Here is an 11,869-nt window from a genome sequence, read left to right as displayed (position 1 = left end):
AGTGGAGAGGTAGAGAAGGGAAGGATGTAAATGACCTTCAAAGAGCGGGTGAAGCAAGTCCTGGCTCAGTGAGTGGCATCTCTTCAGTTCTTACCTGGGGGCTGACGAAACATTCCTCAACTTGGGGGTGGGGGGCGGGAAACAGCGAAAGTGAAGTGAAGCAGCCAATGTGGCAGAATAAGGAGTGGAAATAGCCCCCAGCAGGGCTGCTTCCCAGCCCCCTGCTGTAACCCACTAGGCCCCACTCCCCTCCCAGAGCTGGGGTTAGAACCCAGGAGTCCTGACCCGCAGTCTCCCCTGCTCTAACCACTAGACTCCCCTCCCCTCCCAGAGCTGGAATCCAGGAGTCCTGACTCCCAGAGCCTTCTGGCTCTAACCCACTAGACACCACTCGCAGAGGTGTGGCTAGAACCCAGGAGTCCTGGTTCCCAGTCCCCCCTAGAATCCTCCCCTTATGAGGAGACAGGTTTCATCCCAGTCTCCATGGGGGGGAAATGTTTGCATCAGCCCCTTGTTATAATATGGGCAGCATGACAAGCTTCTAGCAAATCCGACAGTCATTCTTTACTGACTGTTCCTTGAAATGGGGCAACTGAGAGGAGGCCAGGCAATGCATGGCCAACGGGAACACCCTATTGAGACAGAGGAGTGTTGTGTTGAGTAGTGCCTGGGAACCTCTCTCCTGGCTCGGGACTCTGCCGTGCTAGGTGCAAACACAAAGCAAAGGAATGCTCCCTGATCCAGGAATGGATTCCCCTTCCCGCCCTCGGCCCCTCCCGCATGGAATCCTTGAAGGGCTTACAACAAATTGTATTGATGCCATTTATCTCGTAAATTAGGCCACCGTTCCCAGATGTAACCCCTGCCCCCTCCCTGTATCCCTGATGTTAGGACTATTTGTTTTACAGTAGTACATGGAGGCTCTGAGATCAGGGCCCCGTTGTGCCAGGCGCTGCCCAGACACACAGGGAGAGACAGTCCCTGCCCCAGCTGAGATCAGGGCCCTGTTGTGCTGGGCGCTGCAAACACAGGAAGAGGCAGTCCCTGCCCCCAAACCAGGCAAGCCAGCCAAAGGAAGCTTGGTTGTTGTCCCATGTTTGCTGATGAGGGACCTGATGTACAGAAAGATGGGGTGATTTGCACAAGGAGCCAGAAGTTGAATCCAGCTCTCCTGAGCCCCTGTCTAGGGCCTGGCCCCCTCATTTCTTCCCCCTTCTCCTGCTGGTTCCAGGGCCAATGCCCCAGGGGCACGGGAATGCCATGGGACTTGGCAAGTCTGGCCTTGTGCTCCCCGCTCCTATGGCTCCGCAGGGCAGGAGCCGCCCAGGGCCATGGGCAACAGGCACAAGGAGGGGTGGGAGCAGGGCCCTGGGAGATCTTTAACCCTCATACTTCAGGGGCACAGCCTGAGTTGGGAGCTGGGGTTTCACACCGAGAATAGAGGGGAGAATCTTGTACCCTCGGAGCATTAGAGGCAGAGGCCAGCCCTGGGGGAAGGATCGATCCTGCCTGTGACACAAGAGGTAGTCGCTGTGGGTGGAAGGAAACAGAGGTGTCATTGCTGGAGGGGAGCAGGGGTGACACCGCAATGGGGGAGCCCCTAACCCCAATGAGGTGCATCCCCACCTAGCCTCTGGCACCATCAGCCCCCTGGTGACAGGTGTCTCCAGATCTGTTTCCTGCCCCAGTGGCTATACTCTCCCATGTCCTTTCAAGAACCAGAGAATCAGCTATATACAGGCCATGCAAAGTCAGTCCGTATACGGTATAGTAGCCCCCAAGTCATGCAAAGTCAGTCCATATACAGTATAGTAGCCCCCAAGTCATGCAAAGTCAGTCCATATAAAGTAGGGCCGTGAATTAATACCAGTTAACTCAAGCAATTAATTTGTTTTGCGTTAGCGCGATTAAAAAATGAATTACAATTAATCAGTTTTAATCACACTGTTAAACAATAATACCAGTGGAAATGTATTATAAATATTTTTGGGTGTTTTTTCTACATTTTCAAACATATTGATTTCAATTGCAACACAGACTACAAAGTGCACAGTGCTCACTTTATATGATTACAAATATTTGCACTGTAGAAAAGATAAACAACAGAAATAGTATGTTTCGATTCACCTCGTGCAACCACTGTAGTGCGAGCTCTTTACCGTGAAAGTGCGACTTACAAATGTAGAATGACTTTTCACATAATTGCACTCAAAAACAAAACCATGTAAAACTTTAGAGCCTACAAGTCCACTCAGTCCTACTTCTTATTCAGCCAATCGCTAAGACAAACAAGTGTGTTTATATTTACGGGCGATCATGCTGCCCGCTTCTTGTTTACAATGTCACCTGAAAGTGAGAGCAGGTGTTCGCATGGAACTTTTGTAGCTGGCATTGCAAGGTCTTTACATGCCAGATGCACTAAACATTCGTATGCCCCTTCATGCTTCGACTTGTAGATTGCTTATCTTATTTTCCAGTGAAAATATTTGTAATAAAATATAATCATGTAAAGTGAGCACTGTACACTTTGTAGTCTGCGTTGTAATTGAAATCAATATATTTGAAAAGGTCGGAAAAACATCCAAAAAATATTTAGAACACATTTCCCTTGGTACTCTACGATTGTTTAACAGGGCGATTAAACCTGCGATGAATTTTTTAAATCTCGCGATTAATCGTGATTATTTTTTTCATCGCTTGACAGCCCTAATATAAAGCATAGCAGCCCTCTGCCACTGAGTCAGTCCATATGGAACCTCCAGCTTCCCAGTCCTTAGGTTCTGCTGCCACCTTGTGGCCATTCCCTGTCATTCTAGGACCCCAAGTCCCCATTTGTCTTTTCTCTTCCATTCTTCCCCCCCACCCATCACAACAGTTTGAAACATAGGCAGCAGGTGAACACCCCCGCCCCCCCTTCAGGGAGGCTTGCCCACCAGCCCCAGCCCTTCCACCTTCCCTGGGCGAGGAGCTGGGGTGCCCGAGATTAGCCCCTGGCCCGTTTCCCTGCCCCACGGGGCGTGCTGCCCAGGGCAGGTGGAGGGTCCGGGGCTCCCCACAGGCTTCCTGGGCTGCTCTTACTACAGCCCAGCTCTCTGGTTTGGTTTATATGCGGGACCTGGAGGGGGGAAGAGGAGGAGCAGGAGCAGGACCTTGTGGTGAGCGGGGGGTGGGGGGGGGGCTAAGGCCCACCTCAGCCCAGCCCACGGGGAACTGGTTGGCACCATACCTGAGCCTTGAGCAGGTGCAGAGCAGAGCTGCAGGGAATCGGGGACAAATGCTGTCCCGGAGTCATTCAACCCAGGACTGGGACTTGAACTCTGCATTTCAGGACTGTCCTTCGCCCAATTCGGGGCGGACGGTCGCACTCATGGCAGGTTCCTTATCTTAGGGGTGAGGGAAGGGTAAGTGGAGTCTCCGTCTGAGCGGCCCAGGGGAGGCGTATGCCTGTGCGCTGCAGGACGACTTTTCAATGGTCACGCACAGGTTGGCAGAGGAGCAGAGTGGGGTTGCCACCTCGGGCTACAAAAACCTAGGACACACCGGCCCCCAGCCCAGCCCCAGCCCCTCCCCTCCCCACAGCCACCAGCACTCAAGCTCCAGGCCCCTCCTACTATTGCTCCGAGCCCCAGGCCACCTTGGGCCACCTGCCCCCTCATAAAGGTGGGGGGCCCAGGGGCAGTCCGGCCCCGTACTGCCCCGGCCTTCTGGCTACTGCTCTCACCCACATGGGCAGCCTTAGATTTTTATGGGTAAACACTGAATCACCGCATGCACAGCCCGAGGGGAAAATATTTCCTTGCTAATCATAGAAATTTACGGATCGGCAAAGTAAGAAAAATTCTGCGTGAGAACCTCTGAATTTGCTTTAAGGCCACTGACTATGTCGGCTTTGCCGTGGGCGGTTGCAGATTATCCAATGGGGCCTGTGCCCAGGGGCCCCGGCCAATTGAGGCGGGGAGGCAGAAAAATGGACACCCCAGAAGAAATCCGCGGCAGGAGCTGTGGGGCGCATGGGGGAAGCACCCTGATCTGGGGCCCCGGCAGAAGCATCGGGAGGCCAGGGTGGGCAAAGCCGCAGTGCCCCAACCCTGGGCCTTGGCAGAAGCGCGGGGTGGTGAGGGAAGCCCCAGTGCCCAGACCCCAGCTGCGGCCCCGGGACTGGAGGAGCTCTGGCTCCGTGCCACGGACTCAGGGCTGGGGGAGCTCTCACTCCCCGCTGTGGCCCCCGGGCCCTGGTCGGGGGGACAGCGCTTCTCTGGTCTTGGGGCCTCAGTGGGGTGGGGGCAGAGAGGAGCCAATAGGTTGCGGGACTGCGGGGGGGGGGGGGGGAGGAACGGGGGCAGGGCCACAGGCAGAAGGGGTGGGGAGGGGCCCCCCACTTGGTCTGGCCCAGGGCCCCTGGAGGGGAGGGATAGCTCAGTGGTTTGAGCATTGGCCTGCTAAACCCAGGGTTGTGAGTTCAATCCTTGAGGGGGTCATTTAGGGATCTGGGGCAAAAACTGGGGATTGACCCTTCCAACCCTGAGAGTCTATGACACCTTAATCCGCCTCTGCCCACAGCAGGAAATACCCCTGGAGACCGCAGGTGAGCATGGCTTGTTATTAATGATGATATTGGGCGGAGGGGTGGGGAAGGGGTGCTAAGAAAACAGGCCTTTCTTTATTTTTGAAATACAATGTTTGCAGCCCTGCCTCTGGTTTGTTCTTTCCCAGCTGCCACCAGAGGGCCCTGGCTGTGGGGATGGGAGGGCACCGCTTTCTGTCTCTCTCCCTTTCATACTATTGAGCTTCCTGGGTCAGACCCATGCGCCGGGTGGCTGCCTCCTCCATTGTGATCTGCACCCAGCAGCTGCTGCTGCGTGGGGAGAGCCCTTCAGCCAGGCCCACGCCCCCCCCCCCCCCCCCAATCCCGTGCCCAGCCCAGCTGGGGACTTTCTCCTGAGCCTGGAACCAGCCCCTGAGCCGGAGCCTGCAGGTGATGGGGAGACCTGGGGAACAGGGCCGGGGCCAGGCAGGAAAGTGACTCTGCCCCGGGGCTGGAACTAGGGGGACTCCCGCCCCCCCCCCCCGGGCTTGGCAGGGTTCCCATCATATCCAGGGTTTACAGTTGGGTTTCCAGCCCCCCCACGGTACAGATTGTTCCTGCACCCCTGGGACCCGCTGCCCTTGGGGACCATGTCCCCCTTGGATGCTGCGCTTTTCTAGCATTGGGCTCAGAGACTCTATTCCTGGGGGGAGGGGACCTTAGTCCCGGTGGGAGGGGCCGGATTGGCGCTGGACTAAAGTGACCCCCTGTTTTCCCAGCCTGGCAGAGCCAGGGGTAGCCAATTCTCTAGATATTTTTGGTCAAGGTCCAGATTTCTTGGTCAGGGCATCATTAAGGTCCAGAGCCCCATTTAAGGTCTCCTGGGGACCCTGGGCCAGAACACTGGGGGGGTGGGGGGGGAGACCCTGGGCCAGAGCATTGCAGGGTGGTGCCAGCACTGTGGCCCTGCCCCCCCCTTCCACCTGCAGCCCCGCCCTCAACCCCACCCTGTTCCGCCCCCCTTCCCCGTGGTCCCGCCCCCTACTCGCTCTCCCCCCCCCACCCCGCTGTGGCCCTGAGACCGGAGAAGTTCTTCCAGCCCTGGAGCCGTAGTGGGGGGAGGTTTTCGGGGGGGCCCCCAAATTGGCTGGGGCCACCGGGCACGGGTCCCGTTGGCCCGTGCGGTAATCCGCCCCTGGCAGTCACAATAAGAAGTGGATAAAAAGATTTCACGGGCTGTTCAGAAGCGCCTGGCGGTCCCGATTTGGCCCACAGTCCACCGATTGGCTACCCCTGGTCTAAAGCAGTGGTTTTCAAACTTTTTTTCTGGCGACCCAGTTGAAGAAAATTGTTGGTGCCCATGATCCAACGCAGCTGGGGATGAGGGGTTTGGGGTGTGAGAGGGGCTCAGGGCTGGGACAGAGGGTTGGGGTGCGGGAGGGGGTTAAGGCTCTGGGCTGGAGGTGCAGGTTCTGTGGTGGGGCTGGGGATGAGGGGTTTGGGGTGCAGGAGGGGACTCTTGGTTTGGGGGCGGCTCAGGGCTGGGGAAGGGGGTTGGGGTGTGGGAGGGGGTCAGGGGTCTGGGCTGGGGGTGCAGGCTCTGGGGTAGGGCTGGGGATGAGGGGTTTGGGGTGTAGGAAGGGACTCTGGGTTTGGGGGTGGCTCAGGTCTGGGGCAGGGAGTTGGGGTGCAGGCTTGCCTTGGGTGGCTCCCGGTCAGCGGTGCAGCAGGGGTGCTAAGGCAGGCTTCCTGCCTGTCTTGGCACCAGAGGCCGCGTCCTGCCCCGGAAGCGGCCAGCAGCAGCCCTGCCTCCTAGGTGGAGGTGCACAAGCACCGCCCCCCCAGCTCCCATTGGCTGGGAACTGGCCAGTGGGAGTGCAGAGCCCCGTGCTTGGGACAGGGGGCAGCACGTGGAGCCCCGTGGCCCCTCCGCCTAGGAGCTGGACTGCTGCTGGCCACTTCCGAGGCACAGCATGGTGTCAGAACAGGCAGGAAGCCTGCCTTAGCACCCCCGCACCCCCGCCTTAGCTGGGCAGCGCCGTTGACGGGACTTTTAATGGCCTGGTTGGTGGTACTGACCAGAGCCGCTGCCACCCAGTGCCTTACATGTTGTGACCCACTACTGCTCTAAAGCATCTGTCTGCGGGGAAACAGCCTTGAGGGGAGGGGGAGGGGGGAATTGGGGTGTGAAATGGACTCAAGCCACTTCTGAAATAAACCCCGTTTCGCTCCGGATTGTCATCCCCCTGGGGGACAGGGAAGGGAAATGGCTGTGGTGGAGCCGGCTCAGGTAGGGGATTTTCAGGGAGCTGCGGTGGAATGCGAAGGGAGCACCCCGCAGTGAGGCCCAGGGGAAAGGCTCCGTCCCCTCACCCCCAGCTGCTGGGAATGGGGCGGGGGTTGGGGGTTCCTGTCCCTGGACTCTGCTGAGGGGCTCCACTTCCTGTGGCAGCCTCTGGCTAGTAGGTGTGTGATAACCGGGAAGGCCCCTGCCCTCCTCCACCGGCTGCGGGGGACAAGGAGCTCTCCCCTTCTCCCCACCCTGAAGCCTCCTGGCTGCTCTGAGCAGGGTGGGGTGGGATTCTGCTACCCTGTTACACTCTCCCCCACAAGCTTCTGTTTTATCGGCCCTCCTCCCCCATGACTAGTGGGACTGTGGCTGGGGCAGCAGGTGCTGAGCAGGGGACTCTTGGTGTTTCAGATGCCGGTGACCTTCGAGGAGGTGGCTATTTATTTCACCCAGGGGCAGGGGGCTCTGCTGGACCCCGCTCAGAGAGCCCTCTACAGGGACGTCATGCAGGAGAACTACGAGACGGTGACCTCGCCGGGTAAGGGATTCCTGTCCCCTCGGTTATTAGAAGCTGCGGCAGGTGTTGTGCCCAGTTCACCTTCTTCTCAGGTTCTTCTCTGGTCCATTAAATTTCAGGGGAATGGATCCCATAATCCCAGATTGAAGGAGAGAGATTTTCATCCTCACAGCCCCATCAGCCATCTGCTTTTCCCCAGGGGTTCAGAGACCATGTTCCCGTCCGTTCAGATCCCATGGACCCCCAGCGCATCACAGGATCGTGTTAAAATCAATGTTTTTTGTGACAAAGGCTCTACCCATGGCACACCCTGATCTCATCTGATTTCACTCCTCTCGCTGACTTGACTTTCTCACTGTCGCCACAGTAGGTGGAGCTGTTCAGAGACTCGACCTCAGAATCCTTCAGCTCTTTGGTGCCAAAATTCGGCAGTGGGTGCTGGCTCTGCAGAAGCTTCAAGCCATGTGTCTCTGGCTACTCAGGGTCCAGGCCAAGGTGAAACTTGGCAACAGGGGCCAGGAATCCTTAATTTCCTAGATGCATAGCTTATAAGGTCAGACGGGACCTCTGTGATCAACTTGTCTGATATCCAGCTACACACAGGCCATAGCGGGGGTGAGAGATTCTGCCTTAAACAGGGGGGGGCCACAAGGCCCTGCCCCCTTCGTGGCCCCACCCCTCCCCTTCCTCTTTCCCCCGAAGCCACGCCCCCTGGCCAAGTCGGAATCTAGCCCCGCCCCGTGTCCCTGCCTCCCTGGACTGCCTGCCCAGTGGAGGGTCCGTGACTCCGAGCAGCTGCTCGCATGGCTCTTACCCTGACTCGGCTCCAGCTTCTGGCTGGGGGGTGGGGCCTCGGGGGCCAAAGAGCCACAGCCGGGCCATGGTAGGAGCCGCCTGGGCAGCTGTGAAGAGCCGCGGACCCACCATCTGCCCTGGCACTGGTCCTGGGGGCGGGGGCAGGGACACGGGCTGAGGGTTGCTCTCAGGGCCCCCCTGCCGTGGGCAGGTGGAGGATCTGCACCTCTGCACAGCTGCCCGGGCTCCCCGGGCCGCTCTTACCTGGGCCGGGCTCCAGCTTCTGTCCTGGCTGGGGGGCGGGACCTCAGGTGGAAGAGGAGGGGCTGGGCCCTTGGCAAAGAGTGGATGGGCCGTGGCCCCTTCCCCCCCCCCCACCCCGTTCTGACGCCCCTGGGCCATAGGACTTTCCTGAATCAATTACTGTTTGAATTACAATACAGCTTTCAGAACAACAACCTGGCTTGATTTTAAAATGTCCAGTTATGGAGAACCCGAACCACGCTTGGTAAATTGTTGCAGTGGTTAATTCCCTTCACCGTTAAAATATTGTGCCGGTTTTCTAGTCGGCATTTATTTAGCTTCAACTTCCAGCTGTTAGATTTTTTTTAATATCTTTGTCAGTCACATTAAAGAGCACTCGCCTACCGCATTTCTATTCCCCACATACGCACTTCTAGACCATGATCAAGTCGCCCCTTAAGCTTCTCTGTGTGAAGCTAAATTGAATGGCTTCCCTGATTGTTCCACCATAAGGCATGTTTTCAAATCCTTTGATCGTTGTATGGCTCTTCTCTGAACACACTCCATATTATCCGTATTCTTCTTGGACACCAGGACTGGACACAATATTCTAGCCAAGGTCGCTAAAATTCAGGTTGCAGTAAATTCAGAGATAAAATAATAACCTCTGTTCCTACTCAAGATTCCCCTGTTTATGCCTCCAAGCATTGCATTAGCCACTGCATTGCTCTGGGAACTCATGTTTAGCTGATTATCCACCATGACACCCAAATCTATGTCAGAATTACTGCCGCCTTGTATCGAGTCCCCCAGTCTGGAAGTATGGCCAATGTTCTTTGTTCCTAGATGTATACATTTACATTTAGCTGTGTTGAAACACGTATTGTTTGCTTGGCGCCCAGTTCACCAAGTGGTCCCGATCGCTCTGTATCGGTGATCTGTTCTCCTCACTATTTACCACTCCCCCAGTTTTTGTGTCATTGGCAAACTTTATTAGTGATGATTTTATGTTTTCTTCCAGGTCGTTAATTAAAATGTTAAATAGTGGAGGGCCGAGAACTGACTGGAAACACACTCACTTGATGGCGATTCCCTGTTTAAAATTACATTTTGAGACCTATCAGTTAGCCAGCTTTTAATCCATTCATGTGTGCCATGTTAATTTTCTATTGTTCTAGTTTGTTGATCAAAATGTCATATGGTAGCAAGTCATACACCTTACAGAAGTCTAAGTATAATTACATCAACAGTAGTATCTTTTCAACCTTCCAGGATTGTCCTGGAGTCTCCAAGAATTAAAGATTATATTAAAGAAACCTCCAGGAATACGTCCAACCAAAATTGGCAACCCTATTTTCAACCAAACATGTAATCTCGTCAAAGAAAGATATCAAGTTTGTTGGACAGGATCTATTTTCCATAAATGCATGTTAATTGGCATTAATTATGTTACCCTCCTTTGATTCTTTATTAATCAAGTACTGTATCAGCTGCTCCATTATGTTGCCCAGGATTGATGTCAAACTGACAGGCCTATGATTACCTGAGTCATCCCATTTACCCTTTTTAAATGTTGGCACAACATTAGTTTTCTTCCTGTCTTCTGGAAATTCCTTGATTTTCCAAGACTTATTGAAAATCAGCCTTAACGATCCAGTGAGCTCCTCAGCCAGTTCTTTTAAAACTCTTGGATGCAAATTATCTGGTCCTGCTGATTTAAAAATGTGTAACTTTAGTAGTTGATGTTTAACATCCTCCTGAGATAGTCATGGAATGGAAAGAGTATCATTATATAAAAGGACTACATCATCTGTATTCCCCCCAAGTTTGGAACAGAAATGTTTATTGAACACTTCTGCCTCATATGCATTATTATAGAAAATTCTACCATTTCCCTCTTGCAGTACCATTGTTAGGATTCTTTTTGTTCCTAATGGACTTTAAAAACTTCTTATTGTTCTTCATAGAACCATAGATTTCTTCTTGTGTCCCTTTGCTTTCCTTACCAATTTTCTACCATGCCTAGCGTCTGATTTATATTAAATACTATAAACTTCTCCTTTTGTCATTTTTTATATATCTATATATTTAAATTTTTATAGCTGCATTCACATCCTCTCTAAACCAGATCATTTTTTTAACCAATACATCCTTCTTCTTGGATTGTGGGGTCATAGCTTTTTGAGCATCAAGTTCTTAAACAATTCCCAATTGTCATTCACATTTTTCTGCTTCAGTTCTTTCTCCCAGCTGATTTGGCTCATAATTGTCTTCAGCTGTGTGAAACTGGACCAAGTATATAAATGTGATCAGGTCGTGATCCCTGGTACCTAAGTTACCATTGATTTTTAGTTCTGTGGTTAGGTTCTGTTTGAGCCAGGTAATTGCCATCTATAATGCTTAGAGATTCCAAGGATGTTTTAGTACTGGCGGCATGAGACCTCCAGCATTTGTCACTCAGACTGAAGTCCCCCATGATCACACAGCTTTTTTTCCCTACGCTTTATAGATAGGTTCTTAAGGACCTAGTCATCCTGTTCCTTAGTGAAATTTGATGGTCTGTAGCAGATACCAAGTAATACCCCATCTTGTGCTTTATCTGTTAGGACATTGATCCATAACCATTTAAGATCATTTTCTTCCAAGTCATCAATGATGCCACTGGCTCCCCACTTTTGCCCACTCCGTCCTTCCTAGATAGGTTATAATGATTTATTTTAACCTTCCAGTCATGGAAATCATCCCACCAGGGATCTGTAATGTCAGTGAGATCAGATTTACACTCAGAAACATGTCCTTCTAATTCCTCTTGTTTCTTACCCAGGTTCCTAGCATTGACGTATGGGCAATTCAAGAATTTCTTCGCTTCGTGTCCTTTGCGTCCTTGATTAATTTTGTTTCCACCATTTTGATTTTGTGCTGAGTGCTCTGGTTGTTCCTCTTTTTACGCTACCTTTTTGTTAGTTTAATGCCCTCCTAATTACCATAGCCAACCAGTCCCTGAGAAGGTTGGTCCTTCTTCTACTGAGGTAGAGGCCTTCCAAACTATACAGCCCCCTCTTCACATAAAAGGTGGACCAGTGTCCCAAAACTCCCAAACTCTCCACCTTATGCCATTTATCTAGCCAGTGATTCACTTCCAGAATTTATTGCCTTCTGTCTTCCTTTTCCCATGGGCCAGGAAGGATGTCAGAGAAGATTGCTTGGACATTCCTCTTCTTTTGCACTCTGAGTTCCCTGACATCATCTACTATCTGCAAGATATCCCACGATGCAGTGTCATTAGTGCTGATACGAACCGTCACCAGTGACTCCATTCCCATCATTAAAACCCTTGATATGGTGTGGGAAGGAAGACGAAGAAAAACTAAAGCAAACAATCAAAATTCCCTCAAATAAGAGCTGTTTCTCTTCTTGGTTCAATATTTTTGATGTTTTACGTTTCCTTCCCATTTGTGGAGATTGGTTTTATCGCTGGCTGCTTCCCACTCATAATGGA

At 52.9% G+C, this 11,869-nt stretch overlaps 1 protein-coding gene across 1 annotated transcript in view; it reads left to right on the top strand.

Annotated features, from left to right (window-relative positions):
- The first annotated feature begins 4,801 nt into the window (after positions 1-4,801).
- Positions 4,802-11,869, top strand: part of LOC125621435 (uncharacterized) — a 21,360-nt gene continuing 14,292 nt past the window's right edge. The window contains 2 exon segments of the mRNA XM_075119105.1: positions 4,802-4,975; positions 7,227-7,353. Of these exon segments, the coding sequence (XP_074975206.1) occupies positions 7,227-7,353 (127 nt within the window). The 5' untranslated portion in view covers positions 4,802-4,975.

This window comes from Caretta caretta, chromosome 14, assembly GCF_965140235.1.
Source record: "Caretta caretta isolate rCarCar2 chromosome 14, rCarCar1.hap1, whole genome shotgun sequence".
Classification (NCBI taxonomy): Eukaryota; Metazoa; Chordata; order Testudines; family Cheloniidae; genus Caretta; species Caretta caretta.
Note: the sequence above shows the minus strand (reverse complement) of the source record. Positions and strands in the feature narration are given on the sequence as shown.